The sequence below is a fragment of the Rhinopithecus roxellana genome, chromosome 1 (assembly GCF_007565055.1).
Source record: "Rhinopithecus roxellana isolate Shanxi Qingling chromosome 1, ASM756505v1, whole genome shotgun sequence".
In the NCBI taxonomy this organism is placed as follows: domain Eukaryota; kingdom Metazoa; phylum Chordata; class Mammalia; order Primates; family Cercopithecidae; genus Rhinopithecus; species Rhinopithecus roxellana.
The window spans coordinates 93379128-93395667 of record NC_044549.1 but is presented as its reverse complement, the minus strand read 5'-3'; the positions used below and the strand labels follow the sequence as shown (position 1 = coordinate 93395667).

The window sequence follows — 16540 nt, the reverse complement described above, 5'->3', positions numbered from 1 at the left end:
TCATCTCCTGAGCACGTTGGAGAACGATGATTAAAGAGACTTCCTGGCACTCCCGATACTTTTAGGGTCATATGGAAGCAGCAAGTCATATGCGTGAAATAGGTGGTATTAAAGCGGAAGACATTGGTTTTGTTCTTTCATGAACATCATCGGAACAGTTCCCTAATGACTAGCGTTATGTCAGAAAATGGGGGGAGAGAGCTGGTTCTTTATTGGCAAATAAGTTACATAAATTTCCCAGTTAGAAAAACAATCATGATTTTAGCCTTGTCAGATGAGGTCAGATATGCCCTATGCTTCAGTTATGGAATACTACCTCTGAATGTTGATTGACAGGTATCTTCCACAGACCTGTGACCTGTCGCTGTGTACAAGCTTGAATTCATAACTACCAGTCCTAGAAGTTCCCTTGCTGCCTGCGCTGAACTGAAGTGGCTCCCAACTGAGGCATTCAAGAGAAAACTCACTGAAATATTTGAAACCACTGCCATGAACAAGAATGCTCTTCATGTGTGCCCGGATGTACACCCAGAGCGTTATCTTGTTAGTTGTATATGCCAGCATCCGCAGGAGCTTTTACCTTTTTTGGGTGTCAACTTTGAGATTCTGATGTAAGCCGCAGACCTCTTCCTCTGCCTGCAAGCACACCCACCCACAACCACGTGTTGCCTGGTTTAGAGAACCCCTGAGCCCGCAGCTGTGTCCACCTACAGGAGGAGGAGTGAAGCCCAGACCAGGGACAGGGTCAGAGCTGCGGTCACTCATCCATGGGCGGACAGCTCTGCATTCTTGCGAGGGTCCAGATACCCTCTTCTCTTGGAAGGCCAAGCCCAGAGCCTAAGTGGTCTTTGAAGCCAAATAGACTTTGTGGTCTAGGGAATGAGAGCCCCACTCACCAGGGGAAGAAATTGGGGATCTTGGTCCTGAGTTTGTGGGGCAGACTTTTGCCATTTTCCTCCCCCTTTCCCTGCCATGCCTTACTTGAAAAGAGGTCACGTCCTGAATTTCAGTGAGCCAAGATCGAGCCACTGCACTCCAACCTGGGCAACAGAGTGAGACTCTGTCTCAAGAAAAAAGAAAAAAAAGAGAGATCACTTCAAAACTTCCCTGTTCAAACAGTTGACCCTTGAACAACAGGGTTTAAACCGCGTGGGTCACTTACTTACACATGGATTTTCTTTCACTTCTGCCACCCCTTAGACAGCAAGACCAACCCTGCCTCCTCTCCTCCCACCTCCCCCTCCTCAGCCTACTCAATGCAAAAATGAGGAGAAGAACCTCTATGATGAGCCACTTAATGAATAGTAAACACATTTTCCTTATGATTGCTTTATTTTCTCTAGCTTACTTTACTGTAAGAATACACTTTACAATACATATAACACACAAAATGTACATTAACCAACTATCTGCGTGATCACTGAGGCTGCCACCCAAGAACAGACTATTAGTAAATTCCTTTTGGTGTAGTCAAAAGTTATTGTCCGAATTTCAACTGTGTGGCGAGTTGGTGCCCCTAATCTCTGCATTGTTCACAGGTCAATTGTATTGCTTAAGAGGTAGTCATTGGAACACTCCTTAGGGGCTATTTTTTGTTTAAAAAAGTTTTTGCCACAATGGGCCACTCATATAAGGCCCTAGGATTCCTTACTTCTGAGCTCCTGCTGCCACAGACCAAGTGCTGATCATTTTTGTTGCTCAACATACTTGTCATTTCCATCCGTCACAGGACCCACTCTGACCTTCCAGGAGCTGCTCCTTCCACTGCCTGTGATCCTGAGGGTCAGCACGTCCAGCTAGGCCAAGTAACGAGACCAGTCCTCTTCTCTGCTCCAGTTCATGGATGGGCACAGGATGCGGGTGGTGGCCGTAGTCCACTCGGTTCCTGCTAATCCCACTGGATCATCAGGTGGGGAGAGTCAGCTTGCATAGTGGAACCAAAGAGAGCTGTGAGATGGAGAGTGAGAGTGAGAAACCAAGAGAGTGAGACACACACACACACACACACACACACACACACACACACACACAGAGAGAGAGAGAGAGAGTGAGAGGGAGAGTGAGAGAGACAGAGAGAGAGAGACAGAAAAAGTCAGAGAAGCACGGACACAGAGAGACATAGAAAGATGGAGAAAGAGATGAGGGGAAGAGAGAAACAGAGACACACACAGAGTCCTAAAAAGAGACAGAAAGAGACAAAGCAACCAGGAGAGAGACACAGAGAGGGAGAAACAGAGACAGACAAAGTGAGAGGCAGAGAGAGATGGAAAGAGAGATGGGGAGAGGGACAGAAAGAGAGAAGCAAAAGCACAACATTCCTTGAATTGCTTCTCCCTGAAGTCACCATTGTATTTCTGCACTTCCAGTCGCCGCCAAGAATCTTTCTAAGTCACCTGTCTTCCTTCCTTCCCCATCCTCTTCATGCACTCTTACTAAAGCCTCCTGAAATCTGCTTTCCCAATGACAACTCCTCCTTGAAATGTCACCACTGACTTCCAAACAACCAGCAAATAAAAAAGGTTTTTAAAACAATTACTTCTACCAGTTTCTCAGTTTTACTAAAGGTTATGGTGCTGTTTCTTAATACCTCTCTCGAAAATCTCTTTGTTTTTTATTTCTTTGCATGAACTAACATGAAAATAGAGCACAATATCTTATAGTGAATATAGACTATAAATGATGTTTTGTGCATACCTTATTATTAGTGATAAACACTGTATAAGTAATTTATTTTTGCCATTTCTTTCTTACTATGGTTTGAAAGTGTCCCCCAAATTTCAAGTGTTGGAAACTGAATCCCCCATGCAGTAGTGCTGAGGGGAGGGATCTTTAAGGGTTGATCAGGTCATGAGGGTTTCACCCTCGTGAGTGGACTAATGTTGTTATTGGGGGAGTGGGTTCCTTATCACAAGAGTTGGTCTGTTACAAAAGTGAGTTTGACCCCTCTTACTCCTTCATGATCTCTTGCCCTTCCACCTTCCTGTGGGATGACACAGCACAAAGGTCCTTGCCAGATGCCCACCACCCCTTAACCTTGTACTTCCCAATTCCAGGACTGTGAGAAGTGAATCTGTTTTAGTAAATTACCCAGTCTCAGGCACTCTGCTAAGAGAAGCAGAAAACAGGCTAAGACAAAATGTTTTAGGATCCTCTTCCCTCATAGTTGCAGTGAGAAGTTTATAGCTTTGTTTTGCTTTGTGGAAGATAAAATGCTAAACAATAGGCACAATTTTGAAGGTTTCTCCTTCCATCCAAATATTTGATTCATTTTAAAATTTCTGTTACACTGAGTTATTGATCCTTGCTTCTGATGCCTCAGAGATGTCTGGAAGAAAACCACGGAGAAAACCTTGAGTGTCATGTAGTCTGTCTTATCTAAGTGCCCTCTGGACTTTGAGAAGACTCTTTCTGTGAACCAGAGAGCTAACAATGTAGCCCAGCTCAAGGCACTTTCCTGGAAAAGCTTTCAGAACATAGCCATTCCTGGGGAGCATCACAGCTTTTAGACTTCACAACAGGCACCAGAGAACAGTCAGAAGACCATAGAATATTTTGCCTGAATTCCTTCCAGCATTGTGTTCCAGGAACCTTGAAACTCCCTCCCCCTCCAAGTAGGTCTTAGGTTTCTCTTTCCAAACCCAAACAGACTTGTGTTTAAACAATCCCCAAGAAGAGGATGTCTTAGCATTACATGTAATTGAATTGTAAATCTTCTAAATTCAGAAAGAAAGAATACAGAAATAATTCAGAAGCCCTTGAGTTTTTAGCGAGAAGAATCTGCAGTGAGGAGGAGACTCTTTTTATCCTGTGAATTTCCGGCGTGCTTCTTCCACACACCATCCTTGCTTGTGTCTCTCTCCAAGCCTGTCTGTGAATAACCCACTCATCCTTCCAAGCTCAACTAACATGCCATGTGACAGAAACAGTTGGTTCAACATCCATTTCCTCCTCCTCTTGTGACCAAGGCTCCACACTAAATGCTTCATTCCCCAGCTGTCTTTGTGCACCCATGTGGCCATGTGGGTCCACTCTGGCCCATGTGATATAAGTAGAATTGTTGAGCAGCAGCAGGACGTCCAAAAGGACTCCTTAAAAGGAGCCAAACTACTGAGTATGGCTTTTTAAAATTTTTTCTTTTCCCTGCTGCTTTGAATGCAGCTGTGATTGTGAACAAAGCTGCTCTCTTGGGGCATGAGGTGATCTAGAAGATACAACCACCTTCAGTCAAAGTGCCTGAGGGAATGATAGGAGAAGCTGGGCTCTCTGATAAGATCACAGATCCAGTGAACAGGGGAGGATTGAAAGCCTTCAGATTCCTTTCATGTGAAAAGACAGACTTTTATATGTGTGAGCCTCTGTTAGCTTGAGTCTTCTGTTTTATGCAGCCAAACTTAACCCTAACTGCCACACACCGTCTACTTACATTTTATGATGCTCCCTCTAATCTCTTAGGTAATTGTGTCCTCCCAGAAACCTATGGAGAGCTGAAGGGATTTTAGGAACATGGAATCCACTCTCCTCCTTTGGTAAAAGAGGACAAAGGCCAGAGAGCTGTGCGATGGCTGAGGCATGCGATTGTAAACCAAAAGGTGCCTGAGACTGATCTCAATCCATTTAAAAGTTAATTCTGCCAAGGTTAAGGACATGCTTGGAAGAAAAAAACACGGAATCACAGAAACAGTCTGTGGTCTGTGCCTTCCTCCCAAGATGATTTTGAGGGCTTCAGTAGTTAAAGGGGAAGGGTGGGCTGAAGAGGAAGGGTGGGCTGGAGGGAAGGGTGGGCTGGAGGGGAAGGGCGGGCTGGAGGGAAGGGTGGGCTGGAGCAAAAGGGCGGGCTGGAGGAAAAGGGTGGGCTGGAGGGGAAAGAGGGAGCGTGTGGTGTTCCTCAGGTTGCAAGAGAAAGAGAGCAGGTGGGGAATGGTCAGTTTTGTCTTCATCTCACATGCGGTAAAGCAGTCCTTTACATCAGATAAGGTGAACATAGAGTAGCATCCTGTGGAGATATGTAACCCTTTATCTGTAGCTATCTGCTTAGGAACAAGAGGAAAGGCAGTTTCTTGCATGATTCAGCTTCCAGCTTAATGTTTTTTTTCCTTTTTGGCTGTGAATTGGGGTCCCGAGGCTTTATTTTTCCCTGCACACTATATTGTATCTGAAAATTGTTGTTCGGGACCTAAAGTTGTTTACTTACTCCAGCTACATCCCTTAGCTAATTTCCATTTGGAGTGGCTTCTGGAAGGCTGAAATTGAAATCCACCAGTGCCCATTTCAAGGTGTTCCCAACTTTGCCTGGAAAAAAAGGAGCCTGGATACACTTCCCTGTGGATGCAGGTCAGTCATCATAATGCACAGAAACAGCATTGACCTCAGCCTGGAGCCATTGTCCTGAAAGGGGATTCTTCCCAGCTTGGGCCTGAGACTGATCCCTGAGAAGCGGCCGCTCCATCCTTGAACCCTTCCTACTTGTGTCTCCTCACTTCCTAGTGATCACGGCATTCAGGCTCAGAATGCTGCAGGCCTATCCCACTGGAAGCTGCCGAGGTGCCTCCTGCCACACAGGACGCCCGGCACAGCAGCAGGATCAAGGGACCAGCAGGGAAAAGGCTGCAGTGATTTGGGGGAACAGCCTGAAAATCACCTGGAGCCTGGTGGCAGGTGATCCCACCTCCTCCCCAATATTAGGTCCCAGAAAAAATGACAGTATGAGCAGCTCATGTCACCATTATTAGCAGAGTCTTTTTATTTTTTCCTTAATTTTTTGCCATTGAATTGAGCTCTATAGACTCATTTTCTTTTTCTTTTTTTTTTTTTTTTTTCCAAATCAACAGGTCTTTTATTGCATCATTTAAATATCACAAGTAGGTCTTAGGAGTCATCTGGCATCTTCTTTCTGTAGCTGGATAACTCTTAGATCTTATTCATCAGCCTGCTGAACAGTTCCTTTTTCAGAGACATAGATACCATCCAAAAATTTCCTGATATCCTTATTTTTAACTGTTGTGGCTTGCTGAATCAAAGCTGCTGAATTTGAAACAAGTTCAATGTCATTTCCTTCAAGGATTAATTCATCTTTCTGGGCTTGAGATACTGAACAAGCAACACCTGGTCTCATCCGAACCCTGCGGATGTATTTTTCACCCAAGAAATTTCGGATTTCAACAAGAGACCCATTCTCCTGGATTACGACGTTGATGGGGAAGTGAGCATACACAGACCTCATCTTGTAACGGAAGCCCAGCGTAACACCCTTGATCATGTTCTGTACATGACTACAAATAGTCCGAACGGTAGCCAGTTCCTTTCTGTTCTTTTAGACATAGTGTGGCTCTGTCGCCCAGGCTGGGGTACAGTGACGGGATCTCAGCTCACTGCAAGCTCTGCCTCCCGGGTTCACGCCATTCTTCTGCCTTAGCCTCCCGAGTAGCTGGGACTACAGGCTCCCGCCACCATGGCAGGCTAATTTTTGGTATTTTTAGCAGAGATGGGGTTTCACTGTGTTAGCCAGGATGGTCTCGATCTCCTGGCCTCGTGATCCACCCTCCTTGGTCTCCCAAAGTGCTGAGATTACAGGCGTGAGCCACCCTGCCAGGCCTATAGGCCCATTCTCTGCTTTTAATGCAAATACATGAAATTCCAGAGCTGCTTTTGTAAAAAAAAAGTTTCATTTTCATTATTTTGTTATTTATTACATTAATTCTATTATTTTATTCTCTCTTTTTTTGTTGTTTTGTTTTTAGAAGAACTTCAGCGTGAGGGGGGCAATCCCTGCTGCCTTGTGGCTGCAAAAGGAGAGAGAAGGAGCCTCTCCAAAAAAGGGTTTCATGAAAGCCCTGAGGCGAGATACTTACTTCAGAGGGTTCAGGACAAGGACACTCACTTTGTTCTGTGCGGTGTGGAGACGCGGGTGAGCATTCCTCAGTGGCACCAACTGGTTCCCTCTTGTCCTCAGCTTCCAGTGCCCTGGGACATGTCATTTGGACAAAACACTTTTCCATGTCCTGCCATCCATTCCACGGGGGCAGGAGAAAAGGGTCTGGAGGCAGGAACATAAGGCCGATTCACCCTGACTTCGGAGAACTAAATCAAATGGAAATTCTTGGGCTATGACAGGAAATATCCTGTCCATTTCCACAGGGCGTACACCGAGCACACGACTTTGTAATTTGACTTCATCCTCTTCATTTACATAGGGTGCACAGGAAGTAACCAATGGAAACCTCTAGAGGGGATTTAAACCCCAGAAACTTCAGTAACAGGCTCCCTGTGCTCAGGCGCTCCCACCCTGTGGAGTGTGCTTTCATTTTCCGTCAGTCTCTGGTTTTGCTGCTTCATTCTTTGCTTGCTACGTTTTTGCGTTGTGTCCAGTTCTTGGTTCAAGGCTCCAAGAATCGGACACCTTCAACCAATAACATTATCTTAATATCTTGTTTTAAAACTGAATTCTGTTTTTCATTTGTTTACCTAGCTTTTAGAAAATGACAATGAAATGCAACTTGGAACTTACCACAGCTTAATACGAGGGTCACTATGAGCTATACAACAGGTTTGATGTTTAAAAGTTTGCAACATTTTTTATTGCTCTTTCATTTACAAACTACAGTAAATATTTGATTTTTTATGTTTTATTATGAAATATATGACACATAAGAGTCTATAAAATTTGGGTGGGCACGGTGGCTCATGCCTGTAATCCCAGCACTTTCAGAGGCTGAGGTGGGTGAATCATTTGAGGTCAGGTGTTCAAGACCAGCTTGGCCAACATGGTGAAACCCGTCTCTACTAAAAAAAATACAGAAAGTTAGCTAAGCATCATGGCAGGCACCTGTGATCCCAGCTACTCGGGAGGCTGAGGTGGGAGAGTTGTTTGAACCCAGGAGAGAGAAGTTGCAGTGAGTTGAGATCGTGCCATTACTGTCTAGCCTGGGCTACATGAGCAAAACTCCACCTCAAAAACAAACAAACAAACAAAACTGAATGCATAATCCGATAGATTAATAATTGCGCTGATGTCATCATCCATTAGCATCGAGTGTCTTGAAAGGCTACAATATGCCCTTCCTTGATCACCTGGGTCTCCCTTCTTCACCCAGACATAGGACTAATGTGTTAATGTTTGTCTTGCTTTTCATAAGGTTTATCATTTCTGTGTATATTATTAAGCAATGTCATATGTTACGGTTTGTGAACTGTACATGGAATAGTGTATTTTTCAGTAATTTCCTCTGTTCACTATAATTTTTCATTGTTGATGCTTCTAAGTGCAGTTCATTTTCACAGCTGTATCATATTCCACAATGTGACTATGGCAGCTTTTTTCTTTGGTAGAGGTGTATTTGGATGGCTTTCAGGTGTTTTCTATTTCTACAGTCACTGCCTAAATATTCTTGCCCTGTATGTGTCTCTTGGAGAAGACAGTGCAAGGGCATTTCTGGGGCAGACATGCCTGAGAAGGCAAGTGTGAGGCCGCAGAAGGGCGTGTCTAGCTTTTTATGAAATACAGTTTCTTAACAGGAGCAACAGCAGTGGATACTTTGTCAGCAGTTGATCTTTTCCTCCTTTTGGATTTTTGTGGCTCTGCTGAATTTGTTTCTTGAATTATTGGATGTATCCACAGTACTTTGTTTACTTATATTTTGTAACTTTTTGCACGTGGACTTATCTTCCTTGGAATTCTATGTGGAGAGATATTTTGAGGACAGGGTTGCATTGTTTCAGCAAAGATGTTCACTCACATGGGGTAGAGGTGAAGTTAGCAGCCGCCTGGTGCCACATCGGTTTGACCCATGCTCTCCGGTCCTCCAGCATGAACTCCTGGAGGACTGTTTCTTGTCGGTTCTCAGGGTCAGTGGTTTTCCCTCTACCTAGCACCAATGCAGGGACAGGTGCTCTCCTTGCTGCTCCTGCTCTGAGGTGGGCTTTTATTTTAAGTCTAAGATGTCAGATTTCTGACCTCATTTTGGAGAGACATCCGGTTTTGTTTCTCATGCCCCATCCTCTGTGCAACTGTCTAAACAGAAAAAAAAATTTCCACTTTGGTTCCTGCCAGTTCTTTATTGACTGCTGTGGATTCCATCCTTCAATGCCAGCCCAGTAATACACTTACAAAGATGCATTTTTGTAGGTTTTACCCAACATCTCAGTTGTTTTTGTTGGGAAAGCTATTTAGTGTCCCTTATGTTGAAAGTTGGAAGTGCCTGGCAACACCATAGATGAGAGAGCTGCTCTTCCCCCTTTTCATCATCTTCATGCTGGGTCCAGGCCTTCTTCGCTCTGTGATTAAGATGCCACAATGGGCCAGGCACGGTGGCTCATGCCTGTAATCTTAGCGCTTTAGGAGGCCAAGGTGGGTGAATCACCCGAGGCCAGGGGTTCAAGACCAACCTTGCCAACATGGTGAAACTTCGTCTTTACCAAACGTACAAAAAATTAGCCTAGCATGGCGGTGGGTGCCTGTAATCCCAGCTACTCTGGAAGCTGAGTCAGGAGAATCGCTTGAACCCAGGAGGTGGAAATTGCAGTGAGCTGAGATTGTGCCATTGCACTCCAGCCTGGGCAACAGAGTGAGACTCCATCTCAAAATAAATAAATAAATAAATAAATAAATAAATAAATAAATAAATAAACAAACAAACAAACAAAAAAATGAATAGCTGCTATGGCCTCTGAGCTGCTTGCTCTGCCTCTGGCATCCATTCTCATGCCCCACATTAGCAGAGATGCACTCACACCCAGTGGGAAGGCAGGGCGACTGAAGGACTAGTATTATTAACAAGAAAGACAAAATTATTCTGAGGATAATGTAATACTTCTGTTTCCTAGAAATATTAAAATGCTCTGATAAATTATTAGAACTAACAAAATTCAGTTTAGCACTCATGTTCAAAATGATCACCAACTTTAACATGCCAACAGTAGCCAGACTAAATAAGAAGAGGGAGTGAGGGGGTCCAGGCCTCTGCAGAGAGGGCAGGAAGGTCGACTCACTGCAGCTTCCTGGTCCATCATCGTTTTCTGTGGTGAGATCCTGATGGAGCCTGGCCCTCCCTCTCCTGCCTGGGGCCTCCAGCCCAGTCTCAGGGCTGGGCAAGGAATAAACCCCATTTAGGTCATTTCCTCACTTGACCTTCTTCTGGGCTGAAACGCATTTGCTTTCCAAGTGCTCATCAGGGAGCCGCACATAGAAGCCCTTTTTTTTCTCCCCACTGCTGACTGATTCTAGGTTCGGGGATGCCCCCGTTCCCCTGGCTTATTGGACACTGCATCTTTGGCTTTCACTCTAAGATTTTGACCTTCAGTTAAGGATTCAGAAACTCTCTTTTTAAACTTTATTCTCAAATTGGTTTTTTAAAAGTCAGGCCAAAAAAAAAAAAAAAAAAAAAAGACACATAAAGCGGGTGAGTCAAGTGTGAGTGTAAAGTTCCAAGGATGAAGCCGAACATGCATGAACCTCTGTCAGGGTGGTGTCTGTGCTCAGGAGTCATGTTCATCCCAGAGCTTCCCAGGACCCAGACCCTAAACAAAAGAAAGAAAAGGAGGATAACGGAACTAAATGCTAAGATTCTCCATAAAGTCCCTTTTTATTTGGTGAATGGGTTTTCCCCTTAATTTCTGGGCGATTGACATCATAGAAATAGAACAGCAGCATCTTCTACCTGCATGACTGAGCTTTTTCAGATGGGCAGAATAAACCAGGGCAGTATACAGATCTGAGGGCAGGTTGGCAGGTGTGGATGGCCACAGAGGATGTGGGATGATCCTAAGGAGCGTTTCTACCATGATGGTATGGGATGCAGGGAGGGGACAGAGAAGCAGGCAGGGAGACAGAGAGAGAGGGGGGGAGAGTGAGGGGAGAGAGAGAGAGAGAGGAAGGGGAAGATAGAGAGGGAGAAAGGGAGGGAGGGAGAGACAGAGGGAGAGAGAGAGAAAGGGATGGATAGAGGGATGGAGGGAGGACAGAGAGAGGGAGAAAGAGAGGGAGAGAGGGAGGGAGGAAGAGTGAGAGGGAGAGAGGACCAATTCACCACTTTTGTCCAAAGAACCAGGCCAACTCTCTGGAGCCCGAGCATACCTTCTCTAAAGGGTTTTGGAGCATATTGTTTTTGATTCCCTTATTCCTGCAGTTCTTTTAGAACATGACCATCTTCTGACTGTTCTATTCTTTTCTTTCTTTCTTTTTTTTTTTTTTTGGTTTAAATACACTCCTATGATTTGAGCTTGTTTTTCTATATTGTAAGCTATATCCTGGCAACATTCCAGGAATGATTCTAATTTTATTGGCAGTGGATCCTCAAATTTCTTCCTACAAAATAGGCTTCTGGAACCCTTCCCTGGAGATGGCTAATTTCAGATCATGTTTATGAATTCCTGAGATTCTCATTCAGAGTTAATGATTTTCCCCTGACTTCTGCTCGTTGCTTCATGAGGATTTGTCTTAATTCTCTGTAGGATGATGGAGCCATATTCTCTGGAACCTGCAACCTTGTTTACAGGGGCTGGTGTGTGTGTGTGTGTGTGTGAGTATGTGTGTGTGTGTGTACGTGCATATATTCACATGCACACACACACTCACTTAGGAGGTTAAGCAAACTTCATTAGTATTCCTCTCTTTCAAAACTGAACACGCAGCAGGAAAGTGAAGCCCTGGGCACTGGGCTGGCTTCCTGGTTCAGTGACTCCAGGCTCCCAGCCCGAGAGACAGGCCCCGCCTCATGGACTTACCCCTAGCATTTCTCTGCCTCAAAGGACGCTGGCCAGCTCTGTGGTGGGAGCGGCCTAAAAGTCCCTGGGATCTGGGAACTTTTATCATTCTGAAGAACAAGAAAAACAGAGACACCTGGAAAAGCTTTGCAGGAGGAGTGGCCATGTCACCTGGTAGCATGTACATGTCTGCAGGGCCCAGCTGAGTTCTGGGGGATGGAAGGTGGTTCCAGGAAATGGTGACCTGAGGAACAGGTAGGGGCTGGGAAGGTGGGACCTCCTCTGGGAAGACCATCGAGAAAGCAGGATGTGAGTTGGGGGCGGCAGTGTTGTGTGAGGGAGCTGGGAAGTGCCAGGCAGTGTCCAAGAAGGGTGTGGGGGAGCTGGATGGGTGGGGGCAGCCAGAGCAAAGAACAGGTGTAGACAAATAGGTGAGAGAGCAGGTTGGGGGAACAGGTGGATGAAGCAGATGGGAAAGCAGGTTGGGGGAGCAGGTGGAGGAAGAAGGTGAGACAGCAGGTGGGGGGAGCAGGTGTAGACAGCAGGTGAGAGAGCAGGTGGGGGGAGCAGGTGTAGACAGCAGGTGAGAGAGCAGGTGGAGGGAGCAGCTGGAGGAAGCAGGTGATAGAGCAGGTGGGGGGAACAGGTGTAGACAGCAGGTGATAGAGCAGGCGGGGGGAGCAGGTTGAGGAAGCAGGTGAGTGAGCAGGTGGGGGGAACAGGTGTAGACAGCAGGTGAGCGAGCAGGTGGGGGGAGCAGGTTGAGGACAGGTGTAGACAGCAGGTGATAGAGCTGGTGGGGGAAGCAGGTTGAGGAAGTAGGTGAGTGAGCAGGTGGGGGGAGCAGGTGTAGACAACAGGTGATAGAGCAAGTGGGGGAGCAGGTGGAGGAAGCATGTGAGAGAGCAGATGGGAGGAGCAAGTGGAGGAAGCTGGTGAGACAGCATGTGGGGGAACAGGTGTAGACAGCAGGAGATATAGCAGGTGGGGGGAGCAGGTGGAGGAAGCTGGTGAGACAGCAGGTGGGGGAACAGGTGGAGATAGAGCAGCTGGGGGGAGCAGGTGGAGGAAGCTGGTGAGACAGCAAGTGGGGGAACAGGTGTAGACAGCAGGAGATAGAGCAGGTGGGGGGAGCAGGTGGAGGAAGCATGTGAGAGAGCAGATGGGGGAGCAGGTGGAGGAAGCCGGTGAGACAGCAGGTGGGGGAACAGGTGTAGACAGCAGGAGATAGAGCAGGTGGGGGAGCAGGTGGAGGAAGCTGGTGAGACAGCAGGTGGGGGAGCAGGTGGAGGAAGCTGGCGAGACAGCAGGTGGAGGAACAGGTGTAGACAGCAGGAGATAGAGCAGGTGGGGGAACAGGTGGAGGAAGCAGGTGGGGGAGCAGGTGGAGGAAGCAGGTGGAGGAAGCCGGTGGGGAAGCAGGTGGGGAAGCAGATGGAGGAAGCAGGCTGACAGCTGGGCAGGTGTCTCCTCAGTAGGACTCTGAGTTTCTACTGTGGACTTTGCGGTGAGGTCAGTGGGAACTACGGAGGGTGTGAGAGAGAGTGTGTCCTGATGCTGGGAAGCTGGGGTTTCTCCACTGAGGCAGGCGTTGCTGGGAAGGTCAGGCCAGATCTCCCTGTCCCTGGGAGCCCATGGGAGGCCAGGACAGACCCGCTATCTCTGTGTGGAACTAGAGCTTAGGGCCTGATGTCAGTGCAAGGCTGTGCCTCTACCGGCAGACCTTGAGGCTCACTTCACTCCTCTCAGGGAGCAGAGCGATCAGGTGCTCCCTGGTGGGAGGCCTGGGACTTTTCACCACAGGACCAACCCACAGAGGCTGATGGCTGGCAGGAGAGGCCAGTCCTGCCTCCGCTCCAGGGCTGCTCTCCCCCCAGGTCAGCTGCTTAGTCATCCCCGCACTGGACTTCCTTGTATGGCCAGAAGAGGAACCGGAGGGTGGCGCAGGGCTGACTGACCCCCGGGACCCCTCCAGCATCTGGGGCTCAGCTGGGCAGATTCCAATTCCTGGAGGAGAAAGGAGAGCACTTAAAATAGCCTCAGGCAGCTTGCTTCCAATAGAAAAGAGCCGGGTGGGCTGGGGACCAAGTGTCCGGGAGTGACAAGTACCCCTGAATTAGTCAGTGAGCTGTGTGAACCTCTTGGTAGGCAGTGACCAGCATTTTTTTGTTTAATGTAATGAAATAGAACAAAAAATACCTGAATGCGTCACATTTAGTAAGAGTAAAAACCGCTTTGTGAAGCTGATTTCAGTCTGTGTGTGGGTCAAATTAGATTCATTTCTTTGTGTGATTCATGGTTTTAAAAAACATAGTTTGAATCATATTTAAAAGAAGGTATTAAAATATTTTGAAAGTTTCTTACTGATTGGGGAAAAGATCCATCTGTTTTCTCTCTGTCTCTCTAGCGCTCTCTCCCGGTCCCTCCCTTCCTCCCACCTTTCTTTGTTGTGAGGAGGATGCCTCCTTGTTACTTCGTCACTTCTTTTACTTCTTTTTTTTTTTTTTTTTTTGAGATGGAGTCTGGCTTTATCGCCCAGGCTGGAGTGCAGTGGCTCAATCTCTGCCTACTGCAAGCTCCACCTCCCTGGTTCATGCCATTCTCCTGCCTCAGCCTCCCGAGTAGCTGGGACTACAGGTGCCCACCACCACGCCTGGCTAATTTTTTTGCATTTTTAGTAGAGTCAGGGTTTCACTGTGTTAGCCAGGATGGTCTCGATCTCCTGACCTCATGATCCGCCCGCCTCGGCCTCCCAAAGTGCTGGGATTACAGGCGTGAGCCGCCGTGCCTGGCCTCATTACTTCTTTAGGCTGGGACCAGATCCCAAATGGCCCATTTGTAAGACAAACAGCAGGGTGGACATGGCACTGTGCTCATAAGGGAAATGCCAGATTCATCCACGAGGCATTTCGAATAGACTTTACCCCATCACGATGCCAACCTTTTTGAGGATGAGAACTGTGTTTCTTTGCACAACGTTAGGTAGGGACCCCATTGCCCCTATATGCCTCAAACATGGGGCGTCTTCAATCAGTGTTAGCTGAAATGTGTGTCCTTTCCATGTTTATCGTATTGGAACAAATGGGGCTCTAGACACCTTTCTTTTGCTGCATTCCCTAGCTAGCTGGACAAATTTGGAATTTAGAAAATATATACATATAGAGGCCGGGCACGGTGGCTCACACCTGTCATCCCAGCCGTTTGGGAGGCCAAGGTGGGCAGATCACCTGAGGTCAGGAGTTTGAGACCAGCCTGTCCAACATGGTGAAAACCCATCTCTACTAAAAGTACAGAAATTACCCAGGCACGATGGCGGGTGCCTATAATCCTAGCTACTTTGGAGGCTGAGGGAGGAGAATTGCTTGAACTTGGGAGGCAGAGGTTGCAGTAAGCTGAGATCGCACCACTCTAATGTAGCCTGGGTGATAGAGTGAGATTCCATCTCAAAAAAAAATATATATATACACACACACACACACACACACACACACACACACATATATATATATATATATATAATTCTTAAAAAAATTTTTTTTTTTTGAGACAGAATCTCACTTGGTTGCCCAGCCTGGAGTGCAGTGGCATAATTAGAGCTCACTGCATCCTCATTCTCCTGGGCTCATGAGATCCTCCTTCATCAGCCTCCTGAGTAGCTGGGACTACAGGTGTGCACCACCATACCTAGCTAATTGTTTTTTATTTTTAGTAGAGACGAGGTCTCACTATGTTGCCCAGGCTGGTCTCAAACTTCTGAGCTCAAATGGTGCTCCTGCCTCAGCCTCCCAAAGTGCTGGGATCACAGACATGAGCCAACATGCCTGGCTTGAAAAGCAATTTCAAATAAATAAGCTTTAGATACATGTTACCATGATTCTAATATTGAGAAAAACAGAAATCCTTGCCTAGCTAACTTTGGACTTCTTTAATTTCAAAAAGTCTGGTAAGCTCCTTGCCATGAGAATGAGGAGTGCCCAGAATCCCCACCCAGCCCAGCTTCTGTGGAAGCCTCAGCCACCTTCATGCTCATGGGGACCCTGTATCTCACTGCAATCCAAAAGGCTGGGACTGTGCATGCATGCGACACAATGCTAGGATGCTTGAGGTTCAGCTCAAGATGCTAACTTCAACCCTTGGGAATTAGGGTCTGTCTCTCTTCCTCACCTTCTAAGCCCTGCTGCTCAGAGCCTGGCCTGCGATCTGCACTAGGCATTCTGAATGGGGCATGACAGAGGCAGGAATGAAGGCTCCCCAAGAAATGCTGAATCACAAACTTCATTTAAACAGGACTTGTTGGGTGATCCTTATGCACAGTAAAATTTGAGAAACACTTTAATCGCTTCTGTATTATCGATTACGAAGTAACCTAAACTTTTTTAAAAGGCCCTAATGTTTACATAACAGTACTCTCTGACAGCCTGTGACGTCTTTCTCCCCTTCTTTCTCTGGCAGGTGTGTGCTCTGTGCTCCTGCTCCTCACCACACGATGGCCCCAGAGCCCTACGAAACCTGTAAATGAGTCCAGAGGCCTAAAATGCTTCTCTCAAAGGTCGTGCTGATTTCCTGATTAAAAGATTAAAAGAGCTGGGCACAGTGGCTCATGCTTGTAATCACACCACTTTGCGAGGCCGCGGCAGGTGGATCACCTGAGGTCAGGAGTCAGAGACCAGCTTGGCCAACGTGCTGAAACCCCATGACTACTAAAAATGCAAACATTAGCTGGGCGTGGTGATGTGCGCCCTGTAATCCCAGCTACTCAGGAGGCTGAGGCAGGAGAATGGCTTGAACCCAGGAGGCAGAGGTTGCAGTGAGGCGAGGTCGTGCCATCGCACTCCAGCCTGGG

The 16540-nt window shown here is 46.9% G+C and overlaps 1 protein-coding gene, 1 long non-coding RNA gene and 1 pseudogene across 3 annotated transcripts; 1 reads left to right on the top strand and 2 right to left on the bottom strand.

Moving 5' to 3' along the window:
- Nucleotides 1–5798: 5798 nt before the first annotated feature.
- On the bottom strand, nt 5799–6302 carry LOC115896750 (annotated as a pseudogene). The gene has a single exon (XR_004056642.1). The product of XR_004056642.1 is annotated as a 60S ribosomal protein L9 pseudogene (transcript).
- Nucleotides 6303–10364: 4062 nt separating this feature from the next.
- Nucleotides 10365–13579, bottom strand: LOC115896723 (keratin-associated protein 16-1-like). The gene is made up of 2 exons (XM_030928045.1): nt 11719–13579; nt 10365–10512 (listed from the first exon to the last, which is right to left on the bottom strand). Exons 1-2 carry the CDS (start codon nt 12845–12847, stop codon nt 10484–10486), a joined length of 1158 nt encoding a protein of 385 aa, XP_030783905.1. The 5' UTR covers nt 12848–13579; the 3' UTR covers nt 10365–10483.
- Nucleotides 11819–16287, top strand: LOC115896739. The gene is made up of 2 exons (XR_004056638.1): nt 11819–11952; nt 16150–16287. It is a non-coding gene; the product is annotated as an uncharacterized LOC115896739 (long non-coding RNA).
- The last annotated feature ends 253 nt before the right edge of the window (nt 16288–16540 follow it).